The sequence below is a fragment of the Apostichopus japonicus genome, chromosome 16 (assembly GCF_037975245.1).
Source record: "Apostichopus japonicus isolate 1M-3 chromosome 16, ASM3797524v1, whole genome shotgun sequence".
Classification (NCBI taxonomy): Eukaryota; Metazoa; Echinodermata; class Holothuroidea; order Aspidochirotida; family Stichopodidae; genus Apostichopus; species Apostichopus japonicus.
Genome location: NC_092576.1, coordinates 7,673,888 through 7,694,653, shown reverse-complemented (window position 1 = coordinate 7,694,653; position 20,766 = coordinate 7,673,888). Strand labels below are relative to the sequence as shown.

The 20,766-nt window shown below is 34.2% G+C and overlaps 1 protein-coding gene across 7 annotated transcripts in view; it reads right to left on the bottom strand.

Moving 5' to 3' along the window:
- LOC139983565 (gamma-aminobutyric acid type B receptor subunit 2-like) overlaps positions 1-20,766 on the bottom strand; it is a 204,768-nt gene that overhangs the window by 79,858 nt on the left and 104,144 nt on the right. Inside the window, exon 1 of one of the 7 annotated variants that reach the window (XM_071997205.1) lies at positions 19,958-20,679. The exons of 5 other annotated variants lie outside the window; for them this stretch is intronic. In XM_071997205.1, the coding sequence (XP_071853306.1) occupies positions 19,958-20,308 (351 nt within the window). In that variant the 5' untranslated portion in view covers positions 20,309-20,679. Of the gene's footprint in view, positions 1-19,957; positions 20,680-20,766 lie in introns of those variants that run through there. One more of the 7 variants, XM_071997208.1, reaches the window with a different exon arrangement.

The following is a 20,766-nucleotide window of genomic DNA, read 5'->3' as shown; positions in this document are numbered from 1 at the left end:
ACAGATAACCACATACGGAGTTACTCGAGAGACTTAAACCAACCAAAAATATTCCAAGGAGAATCCTGATCGCGAGAGAGCTTTATGTATTTGATGATAATGTCGGTTTAGCGTGCTTTGGGGGATTCTTCAAAACATGTTGTGAAGTTTCAAGAGGTACAAGGTACATTAGTGTGCAGAAAAAAACACAGAGGGAAATAAGAAAACCGGAATTAATTGTCAGTTTTTTTCCAAAAGGAAGGAAGGAAGACAATTTAGACCTACTATTTCAATTTTACAAATTGCTCTATCAGGATAATTCAGATGGAACACACACATACACGCATATATTTATATATATATATATATATATATATATATATATATATATATATATATATATATATATATATATATATATATATATATATATATATATATATATATATATATATATATATATATATATATCGCATACAGGTTTAGGATTGTTCTCTATGGAACGTTGTTTTTTAATTTACAGCACGTTTGATTCCTGCCGCTACCTAATATGTGTAACTGGTGAAAGTCCTCTTACTTAATGTCACTTTAACCAACCTTGCAGAAAGGTAGAAGAAAAAAAAAACGATTCTCCTTCTTTGTATATAAGTTTCCGTGATCAATCTCTGAAACTTAATGTACCGTTAACAGTGGGTCATTGCTACCGCTAAGAGCCTACAAAGTAAATAAATGACGAAGCATGAGCTTTTTTTCTTCGGTCTAATCATAACTGAATACTATACCATTTTCGATTGTTTCCAGCCTTTCTAACATTGGCGACTAAAATATTCGGCTCCTCAATTCATTCTCTCAATCCGGTCAATAAGCTAAAAATATTAACTTGGAAATATAAGTCTATACGTTAACCGCATGCTTGACCTAAATATATCAGACCATGCAGCTGTAGTGTGCATGTGTACATATATTGTGTTTATAGCACTACCCGGTATACTTCCATCGGTAGACATCTGATGACGACGATAATAGTTTTGTTATTCCTTCATTTTCATTTGTATAGAGTTCATCTGAGTTAGATGAATAGTGGGACGTAAACGACTCTAATTGATTGTAAAGTGTTGAAAGTGTTTATACATAAGCAATGGAATGTTTGAATATCCATTCAGAAAGACAGGTGTGGATGGAAATTTCGTACATGTTTGATAATGAAAGGAATGATGGATTGAAAGGAGAGATGAAGCTTTAGCAAATTATCATATTACATGGCGCGCGCGCGCGCGCTTTCTTTCATTCTTTTTTTAAGGAATGTTAACAGGGACAACACTTAGCGGACTGTTTAGCCTGCGACTGTTTAGTTTGCAGATACATACTCAAAGTCGCGCTTCTTGTAGAGAATGTGCTTGGAGCAGTGATTCAGCGCAGTCTTATCGTCTGGTTTGAGATATTGCCGCATCGATCAAATGAATTAAATTGAGGAAAAACTAGGTATAAGAGACAAATAAAAAGACATTATTTAATATATGTGTGAGACCGTTATCAATTTGATGTATGTTTAACATAGCCTTAATAAATGTGTTATAAAGAAAATACGGCTGGTTAGGTACCGTAACTGATATTTAATTTTTTTTTATTATTTATTTATTTATTATTTATGGTGTTGTTGTGAAGAATTGATTTCTTCTACAACGAGCGTGTTAGGTGAGATGTGTATCCAAAGCCAAATATTCAGAAGGAGAACAGCCTGGTGGCAATCCAATATAATATATATATATATATATATATATATATATATATATATATATATATATATATATATATATATATATATATTATATATACTATAATAAACGTCGCTAAAATAGCTGTGTGAATATCTACATTTGTACTGGACGTAGTGTTTACATTAATGCCAATGTCGAAGTACCAGCATTAACAGACTGAAACAAGGGATATGATGAATGCAAAGACAATGTTCCTATGTTAACAACCAAAAACAAATCTGGTTTTTATTTAAAATGAAGGTTCAACAATTTTACTCTATGTTGATCTTTTTCTATATATATTCATTCTGCTTACGCTAAAAATTTGCGATAGCTTCTTGCGCACGAGTTTGCGCTAAAGTAGGCTAGAATTGTGTATCATATTGATATATTTCCAGATTACTTTATCATCCTCCTGGGATTTAAAGACACAAATGTTTCTCTCCAATCTTAAAGATAATACTTTACTAAAGTCGATTATAACTATGAACAAAGGGGAAAAAAAATACGTGACAGGATTAATAGACAGCATTGAATCCCCCAAATTAGACAGAAACTCTCAAACGAGCCAGAGAGGAACAACGACCGTGAGTTAAAATAGTACAATCTTAAAGGACATTGCAAATGTCAATATATGTTAAATCAAGTTTCCATGCACTGTTACGTCACAATAACGAATTCACGATAATCACACACTTTGCATAAACATAACTAGAGAAGAAAACAAACTTTAGCAGATACGTTAATTAATGTTCTCGTTGTGGAACATTGTAGAACCATAACCACTGGTTGTGTGTGTGTGGAGGGGGGGGGGGTGGGGTGGGGGCATGACAGGGGAGCAAGCATCCGCCAATAGGTGCAAAGGGTAAATATGCTCCTTCCCTGTAAGTCGTATCCCGAAGACTAAATTTCAGCCGGATCATTTCTGAGAATCGTGATAAATATTTTAATAGATTTAGATCAGTTTGACACTTTGGTTGTTTTTCGACATCATTAATAAGTAATATGCGACAACGGATAGGACATTGTATTACAGCTTTTGTATTTACTTGAAAATCACGGATTGATTGTCACAATATATATGACGTGACATTTCAGTGACGCTCTTTAAGATTTATCGTTCATTTACTCTCTAGAGACAAAGAATTGATAAAAGTTCATCAAAGACCATTTACTATACTTTACGCAATGAACCGAAAAAGGTTCAACCACTTAGCGTGGAGAATTTATACATCCCAACCTCCTCCCCCTCGTCATTAGTTACAAACTTCATGCTGCAACACCGATAGTTGACAGAGCTTATTTGCAGGTTATCTAGGTATTGGTGATACGAAGGGGAGGTACACCGGATGAGATTACTTTCAATAAAGTGATAAATTGTTAACACATGATGAATATAAAATGTTTATACAATAATGGTGTATACTTGATATATTATTACGGACAGGCAGACACAGACATGGATTGTGTTTATGTAACATGTAAAACGGTAGATGATTAAACTTTGATTAAATTTCCGAATGATCTTCGAAAGAACTTGCCATTTTAGACATTTCCAACTTGTTTACACGTGTTTTATATCAACATGAGGCAGCCCGCAAGACTTAACGCTGATGATGGAATAATATGTTAAGTTCGTGCAAAGTATTCTTCATTTTGTGAAAAACGTATAGTATAGGTTTTGATCAATTTGGGTAAACTTGCAAACCAAATGAGAACGATTTTTGGATAAATTGATCACCTTTCAACTATGTTTAACTGACCTAATTTAATATGTAAAAGCAAAATCAATCGTCACCATTTACACATGTGAAAGAGGTTCCTGTGATGATGAACTCCCATCAGGAATTACGAAAAACTCTCTTATAATTTGGAAATATGGCATAAGCAGAGTTCACATGACGAGATAAGAGGCTTAAGTCAAAAACATAAAACTGGTTCGATAGAAGAAATCCTTGTGCAATCCTAGAATTGACTTTCCTTGCCGATAACTAGGTGAGTTTTGCTTGTGCTTAAATTAAAATATAAAGTTTAGATAAGATAAGATCTGATACTAAATTTGTCTTCAACGTTAACTTAACCTTCATAATACAGAAACTCTCAACGACGTCGCAGCAGGGAGTTATTATCCATATAGACAACATTACAGCTCGCTGACACGATATTTAAAACTTGCTCATCCCAAATGGTACGTACAATATTTTAGCCAGTAGGAGAAGTTGTTGAATTCAGGTATTCTTATGAATTCACGGCAAGATGACTATCAGGTTTGTTTCTTCTTGAAGAGATGGTATTCTGTATGCAATCCTTGACTATCGACATCCCATTGCTTCCACACTTTGCTGTCATATTGCAGTGATAAACCCACTCGGCGTTGATGTCTTTACTAACAAATCAATCTCATATCGATTCCTATTCTGACTCGTGCTCATTTCAATTACAGCAATTTGTTGCTCTAAACTTTACCAAAAATGGGGTAATTTGATCAAACGAGTCTCTCTGACCTTAATCAAAGCACCGGACAAGACTAAATAAGTGTTTCGGACAAGCAAGTAGTGGGTGTAATTTGACAAACAAACAGTTTGTGCAGATACGATCCGCATTTAGTTTACCGTATGAAAACTGCAAGCGTGTATGTCTGAACGAACTGTTGGCTGAAACATGATGGTGAGAGCAAGTGACGATATTAAAAACTTCAAAAAAACGATGATTAAAAAAAGGAAGAATTTTACGAGTCAGATTTGGCAGATAAGAGTTAGAAATGTATATTATAACACAGATATGTCGGACATTATTTTGACAATGTATTTATCATACATCGCCTATCAATGTATTTTCATTCCGTAAACATTATCGTGTTATAATATTCTGCTATAATTATAAATGGTATCCTTAAAAGTTGCCTTTTGTGTATATTGCAGCATTCCAAGACATCCAAACTGACGCACATCACTTGAGAATCACTTGTACTCTTCCCCTAACGTGCATCTAAAGTAATTTTGCACTTTATACAGTCATCATCGACGCCACGAAATATCAATTTTTACAGATTTTAGGTAATTTCGAACTATCGCCTAGTTTTGTTTTGTACAGGTTATGATTTGTTAGTAACTCATTGATAAGTACTGGCATACTTCCATGGGTTGATAAAGGCTGCTCCACTGTGCATTTGAAATACGTATAGTTCACTGTGAATGGAATTGTGATCATTAAGGTTCTGGTAACCTTCCATTAACTACATTTGACAGTCTTATTGTACTTTTTTGACATTTTAATACGATTGCATCTCTCAATTTGTCTAAGTTCCTTCAAATGGTTACTTGGATTCCCATATGGTTAATGTCGTAAATGACATGTTTATTGACATAGTACACGTTACATTAAAGTGTACGTTAACGTTCATTCAATGATCAATTTAGGCTATAACTTTGATCAAATACAATGGTGTATTAAACAGTAATGTACATATTGTAACAATTGTTGCAGGGTGTGAATTGGAAGGAAAAACTTGCATTGCTGTAAAGCGATGTAATAACACCGTCTTTTAATAGCGTATACTAATGTTTGTAACCAGATTATATTATTATTGTTGTTATTATTAAAGAAATGAGGAGCAGTAAGTTACGCGTGAATGGTATATCCTAACCTAAGGCTCAGATAACACAACGTTACAATGCAGTATAAAGTGCAGCTAGAGATGTAAATGTGTGTTAACAGATTGCGGTCTGTTGCGGTCTGTAGCGACATCTTGAACTGTTCAAAATAATCCATCAGGAGGAGTATTTGTTAGAAATTCCTTACTCATCTTTACAACTCATTTAACAAGGACTGCAAAAGGGCAACTGTAATGTTATCCCGAACGAATCACATGGAAACCGTGTCGTGACGTCAGAAACAAAGTATGCTTTGCTACGTCCGTGAAGTAATTCCGTGTAACCTTAGCTGACTGTGTATCTTACCCATCAAATTTCTATTACAAGTCTTATTATGCTGTCAAAAACGATATGATGTATATTTCAAACCAAGAGAGACAAGAATCTATATGAATGTATCGGGTTAACTTCGACAGGACTTGAGGTTTTCTTATGCTAGACCCATTCCATACATTACTACGCTGGCTAAGACAAACAGTGTAGTTGAGTGTATCCCAGCGTGGGATTTTACACGTCAGTGTAAGATGAATCTCGGCGTCGCAAACATACTGGTTATTATAGGCACAAGTAACATAAGGATCATAATTAATAGGAGGGAGAACAGTCTGGGCGAAGATATTTAATCTCATTACAAGAGTACATAAGATGTAACGGGGAAAAATAACATAGCAAATATATGTGATGAAACAGAAAAATACAAAATGGGCGAAAGAAACAAACATGGTCTAAGATGTAATAATATAACTTAACAACCATATCGCAAAGATTAAAAGATGTTTCCTGGCCACGCGCAGCAATAATAAAGCTATTTTAGGTAATGTGAATGAAAACAAAAGGATTGGAAAGACTTTTAAGGTTTAAAGGTAACACTAAACAGGTTTACCTACAAACATTCAATGGACATCAGGAAGATAGGCGGAAAGCAAAGTAATACTTGTACGTTTAAATAGGGAATAAAGCATAGGAGAGAATTATTATAAAGATGCAACAGGAAATGAGACTCGCTTACTACTAAAGTAACTAAACAGCGTTACACGCACAGACGTGTTAAATAGAACAAACAGTGGATAGTTTACGCTATGTGTAATACAAGCAAGTTTGCTTTGTCAACTTAAAGGTGAAATTATGACAGCATACTCGTTCTTTCCTTTCCTTTTCTTTTCTCTTCAACATCCCCGCATTGAAATTTTTATTATTGAATTAATTTTTGTTGTAAGCGATGGACGGTATAGATGTATTCGTGTGAGTCGTAATTTTACGAAATCTAATTTGAGTTGAGTATAACGGAACAAAAACAGTTTAACGTGTATTGTGATTTCGTGAAATATAAAGGCTTCTTTATTTCTTTATTCTTATACCAGTCAGATTCATTTATCTAACCTGATGTAATTAGTGATACCTGTACTAATTGAGTTAATGTTTCATTCAGGAATCTTCCTGTAAGAGACTTGGCTATACGTTGTGATTCCACTGAGCGATTGATAAACTAAACAAAATAGGCCTATAACTAATTATTTTGTTATCCTAACCTATAAGCTACAGAATGCTGCAAATGTCATATTCTTTGTCTTTTACAATTAATCTGGTTTGTTATGTATACTTCCAAGTGGGTAGTTCTATTCAGGTAAATGTCGAAAGAAAAAATGTTTTAGAGTGTTGAACGATTGAGGTCTCCTTTACAATGCAATGAATGAATCTTCAGCAAAAGACAAAATATTGCATGTGAATTTGTTCATATGTGTATACACGTACGGAATGCCATACGTTTCAAACATGTCCACAACTAATATCAAATAGTACATTGGACATGTTGATATAATCTTTCGACACTCTTTTATTATTTTGGACATGCTCATATTATTTTTGGACATACTTATATTAGTTTGGACATGTTTATATACATTTGAACATGCTTATATTGCTTTGCACATGCTTATATTGTTTTGGACATTTTTGATACATATGACATTCCGTACACACGCGCATGATCTCTAAAGGCATAATTATGTACAGTGTTGTTATTATTTGCTGAAAAGAAATATATGAATGAAACCCACCCAGCGATACGTTTTACATCTCGTTAAACATGAAGTTAAACATTTTCAATTGGGTATACACTTAATTGAAAGATGGCATTTAGTCCACCTATCAAACGTGAACTATTAAATACGTGCCTATTGCTGAAACAAGTGACGTCACAAAAGTAGTATGTATCCCCATTGGTTCTTTCAATGTTCTATTTCTGTGTTAAGAGTAATAAAACAGTTTCCGGCGATTCACCCTGGAATATTCGACCCACATTTAGTATTTGGATATCATCGCAAGGCCCCCTAGCGTCTATGCCCCGAAGAAAGATTCTTATCTTCATTCATCGCTACTAATGGAACGATGAGGAGAAATAAAAATAAGACTGATCATTCCACACTTCGTATGGCTGACTCTTTCTTCGACTTACTCAGACGGGAGTGAAAAAAATAAATATTACTTCACCCTTAGATTAAATACAAATAATAGATATATCATGTAAGAAATATCCGATTGGTCGGACTTATAACATGGCGATGTGAGTTGCTGATTGTATGTCTAATCAAGGTTTTCGAGCACTGAGGGTGCTTTTTAACTCACACAATAACTTAAAGCATCGATTATGTTGTAATATCTCCCGGCATACATGTATCCTCGTAGTACGAGTTGAGATCGGTATCAGTATCACGATTACAAGTAGAATTAAGTCATGAGTACAGTACTCTAAGCACCTGGAGGACTACTTTATCTTACATAAGTATCTGTAATAAATATCCAAATATTGTGAATGCGAGTACCCATTATGTGGTGGGGGACGAGGGGCGGTGGGGACGGTGGGGGAGGTGGGGGAGATGGGGAGGATGGGGAGGAGGGGGATGAGGGGCGGATGGGGAGGAGGGGCGGAGTGGGCGGTGGGGAGCGGTTGTGATGAGTTTACAAGTATGGAAGGCATACTAGAATACACGTACAGGTTATACGATTTTACAAGTAGAATTCTCATTGGTTAGGTTAACTAGTAAAAGTAGAAATCTCTCTTCGATATGATTACGAGCACAGCACTGTTCTTTGTAATCTTACAATAGTAGCCGATCCATACTTGATTTTCAAGATGCCCCCAAGACAGAGATAAAGTGCAACATGTGCGTTCGTATTTGTAGGGGCCAGGGGTCGGAGACGGGGACGGGGAGGAAGGGGCCAAGTACGGACAGCTTTGCTAGAACAATGTTATGTGTACGGACTCATTTTGAGTGTGACATGTATACACTTAGGCATATCAGGACATCAAAACTCCCTTCACTTTTATCATAAACACATTTGTTTTCTTTGGGGGGGGGGGGGTCTAGGGAAGGAAGAAGAAACACTGGAAGAGGCGGAAAAGAATATTTCTTCTGTCACGTGTTTCTTGGTTTAATAAATCTCTCTCATCTTTGCAAATGTTTTTTATCGAGATTAATGAAGTCAAACGTTGTTTGATTTCATACTTTAACGATACTTACATATATCTTTCATACTTTTCTTTATACATGGAGAAGTCAGTTGAATATTTCGTCTTCTCTGATAATATGGTTAGAAGACTATATAGTAACCTTTTTGATGGCTCCACACTTACCCGCTTATATATGAAAATACATTTTCAAGTCACCACACTCTCATTAATTATATCTACCTACGTGCACGAGGCTGTTTTAAATAATTCAGCAATCATTTGCTTAATTATTAACTGGGTCACGTCCCACCTACTGAATTACTTTATTGTGATAATATTCACAACTTCATATGGTATAAAGTATTCGATTTCTTCACATATAGTCTGAAGGTGGTAAAATGCAAAAGGTGATAGTTTAGTGCTTCGTAATTCTTACTGTGGCCTTGATTCAAAGTTCCAATTGGAAATTATTGCCAGCCAACTGTCTTAAGTTCCGGCTGATACTGATTTAGGATCAAGTTTTGCTAAGTGGAAAATATTTAGGGATAATATAGACTAAAATTTGTATCTGGTAAAAACAAAGTCTAAAAGGGTGATTCTTACTATAGGGAAGACAGTAAGGTACCATATTCAGGTTTGAGCTATACATGAATATGCAGTAGTTAATTTATAAATAATTATGATATAAGTGATATCTGTTATAGAGAAGTCAAATTTAATGCTAACAAAATTGTTGTACAAGAACATTCTAAGTGTTCGATTTAACACTTGTGTCTGTCTGACTCAAATTTCTTTGAAGGATTTCGATTTCTTTAAATAAGGATACACCATGTTAGCTGTTTCTTTTTTCTTTAAGCTAATTTAGTTTCAGTTTAGCTTGAAGAACTTTGCGTTTCAACAAATACAAAAGAAACATCTTCTTGAGATGGCTCTATCTATGACATTCCTGTCTGAACATCAATAATGAATCATATAGACACCCCCTAACAAATTTTAAATCATCCTTTTGGTGTCACGTGATGAAAGCAAGCAATTCAACTAAAATTGTGGAATATTGTTCTCGTCAAGAAAAGTCTTACAGCGTCTGATACTGGAATGGCCCTTGAATATCTTTGAAAAATAAATGTGTTTTTGTGATAATTAATCAGTCAAGATAAGTCCAATGAAATCGATCAAAACAATTAGATTTTGATATTGAAAATATAAATAAATATAAATGACGATCACTCAAATTTCTTTAGTAAGACTTTATGACATTATGACAACTAAAATGTTTGAACAGTTTGCAAAGAAATTATATTTGATATAAAATGGACTGTCGTCTCGTACATGAGAATTCAGATGTTATCCTTACATTGGTGAACTCAGAAGAATTTGTATTTATTAATTCAGTTTGAATTCTCGCAGTCGAAGAACGCATTTCATTTTCTCGAATTCCTCTTCCTTGTTAATGAATATACTATCTACTAAGCACAGTGTGGTCACGAATAAGTAACTAAAATAGGAATATATTATCAGAAGTCTTAACTATTCTGAATTCTTCATGCCTGGCCAAAAACTTGACAATAATTCTCCAAAGATATTTTTTTATATTTTTGGTCGATCGCGAATCATGTTTGACAACCTCTTTTTTTTTAATATTTGCATTTGATGACGTCATTCATATGACAAGCAATTCCAGGTCAGGCAAGTTAATTCAAGGTGCTATTTTGTAGGTGATCTTCTGATAGGCTATACGTTGGCCTTCCTGTTCCCAAATGAGTATCAGGAGGGTTTACCCTCTATTGCTGCTAATACCGCTGAAGCCAGAATTTAATTCTCGTGTGTAATCTTAATCAACACAATGAAATTCAAGTCAACATATTATGTAGGACAAGGCGAAAAAAAAGTAGACGGTATGATTAAAATGTAATTTACTAACATACATCATATGATTTCCCGAAGGAGGGCGACACTAGATCACAAATATTGAGTTTAAATTGGAAGACTGTACTTTTGCTTGATGGAAATGGAATAATGAAAAAAATAAGAAGAGGGAAATATATCAATGAGACGTAGCGAGGCCAGCCAGTTCGACAAATAATGCTGCATTTAGCGTGCTTGTTTATTCGTATAGGCCTGTTTGATGTTAACTGATCAACAGAAGACTTTATGTCCCAAGAAAATATGATAAAATACTCAGTACATAGCAAGTTTCACTGTTGGACGTTTTACACTTTTGTATAATATCTATAAAATATTTGTATTTAAGTACAAAAGAAAAAAACATCAAATCCATGTTCGTAACAACTGTCCTATCGTTACGAATCACCACAAAATTGACTTTTTGTGTCTTTGTCACGCGATCTTCGTGCAAATAAAAAACAAGGATTACAATTAGCAAAAAACTGACGGGTTTTATTACCAATGTCTTAATTATTGACATGTCTTCGAAGTTTAAAATGAAACGACGATGTTATCATCTCCAACGACGGTGGGGGGTGGGATGTGTTGCTGAATCTCGACAGAGGTATTGCGTCAGCAAGCACGGAAAGCGGAGATAACATATAAGTATTTTTTTTTATCATAATAGTAACATAACATAAATGTTTCTGAAATTCGTTTTAATTCAAGTGACGTCTAAAATGAACAAAACAGAAACGAAAAACATCACCGCAGCGAAATATGCGGCGACGATTGCTATCGATATTGACACAACTGTCAATAAAAACTTCAAGTCTCATGTTTTTTTTTACGACTAAGGCCTGCTCCTTATCATCGCAGAATCAGCAAAGTTTCAAGGTTTCGAGAATTTTTTTTTTTAAATTTCTTATGTTTACTCTTATATCTGAAGCGTTTCTATAAACCATCCTACTTTTTTTTAGGTTTGAAACATTTAAGTGACAAATCAATATTTTCAACACTCGTGTCCCTGAAATCGTTATTAGATTTGATTGTCAAAAAAACTGGGGCCATCAATGGTTGAAATGAAACGTTTCGTTCATTTTGAACAATGCAACATGTTTGCAATAAAGCTTCCTCGACTCTAATTCATGGTTGTTCGTTTTTTTTATTTTTTATTTTTTATAATATGATCAGAAATTTGGCGTCTGGTGAAACGCTCTCCATGCATGGACTAAAATAAATATAAGGTTATCGTCCTCCCTTGTAATAGTTTCGCCGTTAACCATTTGGTGAAGATATTGTTGTTGAGATGAACCACAATGAAAACCATCTTCCGTTTCTTAAGCTCTTTTGTCAAATCTCAAGAAAAGTAATTTCCGCGTGTTATGACGTCATCCATTAAAATCTAGATTACTCCTTGTGCCTTCAGCATTAAATAAAATAAAGAAAGAAGCTGATGTAGGTTGCTGTACCAGTACTGTCAGAGGCAGATAGAATCTGGAACAATTATATCTTGCCAAGGTTAGAAAGTTCATGTGATCATTTACGAGTTATTAGAGACGGGATGCGTATAGAGTAGACGAGAGGCGGGTGGGTATAGTGCCGAAGAGAAGATAGCGTCGCTTAATAGCGAGAAGTCGTCCACTTATAGGATACGTGATGAAAAAAAAAGGGATCAATAAATAAGAAGAGCATAACTGTAAGTCTGCCTAAAAATACTCTCAAGACGATTGTGCTTTCAAAGGAATTTCCCTAGGGTACAGGGATTAAATTCAGGTCTAAGCACTGTCCATTTAATAATATCCCATCGTATATATAGTTAAAAGAGAAACACGTACAAAAAAAGGGGGGTTGACATTGGTAAAGTAATAATAGTATCCAAGCTTACCATTATTAGTGGCATTGTTTCTTTTGTTGTATTGTTGTATTTAAAACCATTGACATCATTTCACATATACGATGTTCATATTGTTGTATTGTTGAATTGTGAAATTAAAGCCATTGTCCTCATTTTCACATACGTTGTTCATATTGTTGTATTGTTGACTAGTGTTATTAAAACCATTGTCCTCATTTTTACATACGTTGTTCATATTGTTGTATTGTTGACTAGTGTTATTAAAACCATTGACATCATTTCACATATACGATGTTCATATTGTTGTATTGTTGAATTGTGAAATTAAAACCATTGTCCTCATTTTCACATATACGTTGTTCATATTGTTGTATTGTTGACTAGTGTTATTAAAACCATTGTCCTCATTTTCACATACGTTGTTCATATTGTTGTATTGTTGACTAGTGTTATTAAAACCATTGACATCATTTCACATATACGATGTTCATATTGTTGTATTGTTGAATTGTGAAATTAAAACCATTGTCCTCATTTTCACATACATTGTTCATATTGTTGTATTGTTGCATAGTGTTATTTAAGCCATTGTCATCATTTTCACATACGTCGTTGATAAATGTTGTATTGTTGATGTTCAACATGATTGTTCTAAGGCAATATCAACTAGGTTTGGTGACGTCGGTCAAACATAGATAACTGCTTGCAGCAAAATGCTATTATATGTGTCAATAATCACCTAGTGAAGGCCGTTAGATAGTAGCTTGCACTTCGTAAACAAGATACATACATCCAACTTCGTTTATCCTGCCTCCTTTTAGGCAAATAAAGAAATAGGCCTACACAAAAATGTCATTTCAAGGTTATATCAAATAGTCATGACCTCTGCTTTGCAAAATATTTCTTCTTAAGGTCTAGTTGGGACGGCTGCTTTAGAGAATAACATTTGCCCATCTGAGATATATCCACTGGCAGTAAATAGAATCTATTCGATAGGGTGAGGGATCTGCCCAACTTATCCCATACAGCATGATATTATTTTCTCTGGAGAAAAAGGCTTAAAGTGGCATGACAATTTCGAGTCTTACGTTTCACGACATGACGGCTATGACAGGGCCTTGAAATTACCGGTTACTATAGAGTCGGGCAGATGAGAAGAATTTTCAATGTATCCAACATAACACACTATAATATAATATCTGGAAAGACATACGGTGGCATGAAAATATTAAGCCTTTAAATTGTTATAACCTGTTATAACACTGCTATAACCTGTTACTGAAGCATGGCAGGTGAGAAAAGAAAACGCAGAGATTGAACAAAAAATATGAAAAGACTGTAATATTAATAATAATAATAATAAAAAGATGACTTATTTGTCAAGTTCTCGCCATCATAAAGTTTGATGTATCGTTTCATCCATCATTAATATTGTGAATACGATTCGGTAGGTTTTGTTTGGTCAAATACGGACACATATAGATCAAACTCATCCGGCATCCGTAAAGTATAGAATTAAATTATTAAAATAATGTCATTTTCCATCTCTTACGCATCCTTCTCGAATGCAAGAGATGCTAGTAATATGCAAAGGTTGTATTGTAGATGAATATCTGATAAAAGTGGGATAAAGCCCGTCATTTAAAAAAAAAAAATGTTATTATTAATGAATGAAATGCTATAGTGATGTTGAAACCAACTTTTTTTCCGCGTGTTAAATTCTCTTCTGTAGCAGATATATTACGTTTGCTATCAAAATGAAATTCAAAGTGTACAACGCAATACGGTTGCTGTTAAATGACAAACGAATTGTAATTAAGTTGACGGAGACTGTAAAAACAAATTGTCCTCCATACACGTTACAACTAATTAGTGAACGTGAATTTAATTAGACTACAGGTGTCAACATAGGAGTATGAACGCCATCTGCGAAAATGTGTTCTTGTAACGTTGACCTCGATAATAATAATGATAATAATATGCAAACCGAAAATTAATATAGCAAAGCTATGTTTTATCATCAGAGTTACATGCAGTGGCGTAACCAGCTGGGGGCAGGGACGGGAGCCCTCTCAGTCAAATATCTTATCCTCCACTTGCCCCCCCCCCTCCCCACAAATGACTTTGGTGGGTAACAAATATTTGACGAAATTTACAAAGTGCATTATAGGCTTAGTTAAAACAGTTCGAAGCAGTTATATAAAGCCTAAAGGCATATAATCTTATGGCACAACGACCTTATATATTCTAATGAAATTAGGGTTCGAACGACCTTTCTTATCCTAATTTAATATGAATATATTGGACTCAAATCCCCTGATGTTGGATTTCACATAACTCATGAAATCTCTTCCTAACTGTAAAAAAAAAGAGTAAATAGATCATTACTCATGCCCACCTCTGACACCAGGTAATTGCATAATATTTCACACGGTTGACAATTCTAAAAACCTGTACGAATTTTTTCTCGTAAAATGACCTGAAAATGAAAAAAAAAGGAAATACCCTGTCGTCTTTTTCTACGCGTAATGTCTATAAAACACATGTTACAAGTTTAGAGATTGATTACGTCACGTGATTACACGGCTGAAATACATCAGAACAGTGCCATTCAATAATTGTTTTTTGTAAGTGATATATCAACTTTGCATTAATCATTCACCTAAGGGTGTTGTAACTCTGCCACCACTGGTTGACGTGAATGGCTATATAGGAACCTTATTCCACAGAGATATATTACTAGTGTAATTGATGGATTGAGGGACAACGGTTAGTTTGTTCATTTCTGTTTTATATATGTCAAAAGGCGGGTTGCGGTAGAGTCATGGGAAAACACCGTCTGTTAGTTACTTCGAAATGATTAATACGTGTGGGTAAATTCGATAGGATGAAGAATGAATTATATATAATATCAGGGTGACAAGAAATAGGTACTTGACTAAACTGTGTCCGTACTCTCTCCACCTCCATCCCCCTCCCCCCCCCCCCTCCAACCCTCCCTCTCTCCCTGATGTGTATTTGTAATGTTAAATTGTCAAAGTAAAAGTTGCCCATACTATCATATTTTTTTTTAGTCAAAAGTTGTTTCATACATTTTAACATTTTAAACTTGTCATTCGGAAGTCCAAATAAAAGTGTCCATTATCACCTGCAATCAAGAGAATCATTTTGCAACATTTGTTAAACACTTTTTTACGGATGAGAATCTCATGAGCTTATTTACGACAGATACGACCGACAATTATAATTCCGAGCATAGATAGAATATCAGAATATATTTTCTTCTTCTTTTCCTAGTGCAAAAGTGGAACAAATGTGTCCTATCATATCTATTATTCCGCCTCATTATAAATGGAAACCGTTAAGATTTTAAACCTAAGGACATTCGATGTCGTCATACTCTTGTAGCCGTCAACTAAAGCGTTCTTACGAACTATGAATGAATTAAAAAAAAAACATGAAAGAATGGCCCAGGTCTGTGCAGTAGATTTGAAAATCTAATTTTACGCTTGATCTGTAATGACTCATATTCATTTAACCGTATCCATCCGTGAAATGGCTGACCATCGCGGTATACGTGCAGGGTATATAGAAGAAGTTCTTTAGCCTCGGTTCGCAACATTTAGTAATCAATAATATGGCAGAAGTATTATCAAAATATAATGCAATAATCGGCATTGAAATCTTCTATTTTATTTTAAGGAACTCCATCTCTTTATGGAAAAAATTGAATGCCAAAACTGCTGTCAAATCCTGTCGTGTCATCAAAAATTGAATAATATGGAAACATGCTGTAATTTTTTTCGTTGGCGCTTTTATGCAAATTTGATAAGATTTCATTGTTATTATTACATACCCTTTTGTCATTGATATATATATATATATATATATATATATATATATATATATATATATATATATATACTCCTGTTTAATAAGATCTTATATGACAATGAATTAAATCCTAGTTACAACAAATATTTTCTTCAACCAAGTAGAAAATAAGATTTTTTCCTCACTCAATTTCTTTTACTTGTTATAAATCCAAACTCCAGGATCTCAGAAAATATCCGTTTACACACACGCGTTGCTATATCCAATAGCATTTGTGATGGTTGTTTTTATTGTTACAGGCTGTTAATTAAAGAAAAACAGACCTTGAAACACACAGTAATAATAAAAAACCTGTTGAATTTACTCATATCGGCTTGATTACTGTTTTAATGCTATAACATTAGGATACGTCTAAAACAGTTTGATTGCTGTTACAAGCGCTTGGCTGTAGACACATAAGTTCAAAGTCCAGATGTAACAGCTTAATTGCTTTAAAAGAAACTTGATTGCAGTTATTATAGCTTGATAGCAATACAACAGCTTGATTGCTGTTGTAACTGCTTGATTGCAGCTTAATTACTATGGTAACAGTATGTTTGCATTCTAAAGTTTACTACAGTTATTGCAGGTTCATTACAGTTACTATAGCTCGATTGCATTTTTGCGACTGCTTGATTACGGTAACAACAGTTCGATTCCAACTGTAACAGTTTTATTTCAGTTACACTGAAAAGTTGATTTCAGTTATTACAGCTTTATTGTAGTGACTTAATTGCTTCATTGTTTCTGTGACTGCTTGATTGCTTGATTGCAATTAAAACAGTTTGAAGGCAGCTTAATTGCATATGCAATAGCTTGAATTGCTTTTGTGACTGATTGGTTGCAATAACAACATTTCGATTCCAGCTGTAAACAGCTTGACTGCAGTAACGAAAGTTGATTGCAGTTATAACAGCTTAATTGCCCCCTTTTTTTGACTGCTTGGCTGTGGTAACAACAGTTCGATTCCAGCTGTAACAGCTTACTTGCTTGAGGTGCGTCAAACACTAGGCCCTAACAGTATTTAACTGCAAGTATTCGACTCTCTGGCGCCCCATGTTACTTTATGTCAAGGTATCACGGATTATGAATTAGAATTATTCAGCGTCCTCCCATACTAAGCAGATCTCTTTGGTTTAAAGAAAATCTATTCTAGGGCATCTTCATGTTATTATTTATATAACTAGTTATATTAATTACTTGCAGCGAACGTCAAATGCCCTTAATGACTAGTTATATTAGTTACTTGCAGCTAACTTCAAACGCCCTTAATAAATAGTTATATTAGTTACTTGCAGCTAACGTCAAATGCCCTTAACAACTAGTTATATCATTTACTTGCAGCTAACACCAGATGCCCTTAATAACTAGTTATATTAGTTACTTGCAGCTAACGCCAAGTGCCATTAATAACTAGTTATATTAATTATTTGCAGCTAACATCGAATGCCCTTAATAACTAATTATATTAATTACTTGCAGCTAACGCCAAATGCCCTTAATAACTAATTCTGTTAATTATTGTAGCTAACATTGTATACCCTAAATAACTAGTTATATTAGTTAATTGCAGCTAACGCCAAATGCCCTTTATAACTAGTTATATAAGTTACTTGTAGCTACATCGACTACCTTTAATAACTAGTTATATAAGTTACTTGTAGCTAACATCGAATGCTCTTAACAACTAGTTATATTAATTACTTGCAGCTAACGCCAAATGCTCTTATAATAACAACTTATATTAATTACTTGCAGCTAACGCCAAATGCTCTTATAATAACAACTTATATTAATTACTTGAAACTTATGACAAATGCTCTTAATAACTGGTAATTTTAATTACTTGAAACTAACGCCAAATGGCCTTTATAACTAGTTATATAAGTTACTTGTAGCTAACATCAACTACCTTTAATAACTAGTTATATAAGTTACTTGTAGCTAACATCGAATACTTTTAACAACTAGTTATATTAATTACGTGCAGCTAACGCCAAATGCTCTTATAATAACAACTTATATTAATTACTTGAAACTTATGCCACATGCTCTTAATAACTGGTAATTTTAATAACTTGCAGCTAACGCCAAATGGCCTTAATAACTAGTTCTATTAATTACTTGCAAATAACGTCAACTGCCCTTAATATTTAGTTATATAAATTGCTTGCACTAGAACATTAAAACAAAATCATATGGCATGTGGTGTTCATTATACTGCTTGGTTAAAGTAAAAGTTTGTCACTTGAATCGAGATGTTCAAGGTCGCGGAAAGACATGAGTACATAACAAAATAAATGTTCGCACGTAATGTTTTGAATTTTCGAGATGTACAGCAACATGTACAGACCTATAAATACTATCATCTGCGTGGACATATATAACAATGTTACTAATTGTTATATGAGAAAAGTGACGCGAGCTGTTACGATGATATTATTTATAGGTTACGTTTTATTTCTAGTTGGATTGCTCCATTTGTCCGTGATGAGAAGAAATCAGATCATTTATTTCTAACAGTTGGTTTTGAGCTTGCTTGTACGAATCTTATGGAATGTGCACTACTACCGTTGTGCAATTTTAGTCATAAAAGTAACCATGCAGTTTATTTAAAGTAACGTGTTGCAAATGATCAGCAAATAATAAGAATAATAAATATAATACATATATAATGTTATATTTTAAATATGTGTATATATAGTCAATATAAGATTATATTGTAAATATATACATAGCCTGTATAATAAACATAGCGTTATGGTTTAAATATATACATATATAGTAAATGTAATGTTATATTTTAATAACACGTACCGGTATGAAAATAAAGTATTTAAAATAAGGGAAATGCCACAATTGTATTTATTTTTTAAGCAAACTATGAAACACATTATTTTCGCATTTGTCGTTACTGTCGGCTCCACACAAATTTATGCTAAAATCACGAGCTTCGCATTGAGGAGTTGAGTTAGTTTTCGTCTTTTATGAAAAATGTGTAGATTAACGTGTATTAACAGGATTAGTGACCGACAAGGACACAAAACAAGCTGTATTTTACAAATTATACTAATTAATAATGACCATTGTTTTAACGCTAAACTTTCCTTTACAAAAATTGTTATCTGCAATTGACCATTGAGAAAAAGATTGGAGTCACTTGAAAACACAACGGGGCTACGCAGTGTCCTCTGAACTAAAACAAGAATTGAGGAAATTGGAAATAAGACAAAAGACGTTACAGGTGTGAAACGAAGTATTAATAACTACCAAACTAGGACAAATGCATTGTTTTAATTAGTTTAAATCGTCGAAACTTCAAGTTTTTATTTCAAGTTTACTATATCGAAGTGATTATAATCGCATTCTAGTTTAGTCGGCCCCAACACCGGCCAATTCACTTCTTAAAGTGATATTTCGTAGTCAAAGTGACACAGTTACTCAAAAGAAAGTAGAACATTTTTTCTTTCTTTTTTTTTTCTGAATGAAACGGGTTACTCACCTTTGTATCAAATTGTCGACTCTTTAAAGTAAGTCCCGGTAGAATTGATGGATCCCTGTTGACTTTGTCAAATGCCAACTTCATGGCTGGCGTTACACCCCTCCCCAAAGACCCTTTCTTTACCTCGTGAGATAATGGGAACAAGCCAGTAACGTAGATTGTATTATTACCGTGCGGTTCCTCAGTTTCATATTCTGGTAGAGTAGTGGTCACTATATCCGTAAATGTTTCCGTAGCGAATTCGTCAGTTACGTAATTATTACCGTCATACGGGAGCTCCGTACTATATTCCGAAACTATTAACACAAACTGTAGGAAATACAGAAAGAATTTAAAGCTACGTATATCCATGCTGGAAATAAAGCAAAACAAACTACCAAAGCAAAACAGACCAGAATAGTTGACGTTCTGATACAAGCCACTGACGTTGTAGTGTACTCCGTTTGATAATACGTAATCCAAAATGCGTGTTCACTCACGGAATGAAAACAACCGTCTGAAAACAAATCCCGACTTGTCATTTTAAATGCCGCGGTAGAAGTCATTGACAGTAGTATAGCTTACGCGGGGGCTACGTTGTTTTTTTGTGTGCATTGTTTTGTAATGATATGGCGGTGCTCATGTACACCGAAACCGAAGAAAACAACGAATCAATGCATTGTCGTTATTTCCTTGTGAAATTTCTCACATCTTTCCCATTGTGACATCACAGGGTATTGATTACAGCTATAGTCGACGTAGAACGTGACTTTGTGCAGTGCAAATCCATTTTTATAATCGCGGCATTGGAGCGATCAATAAATGATTTT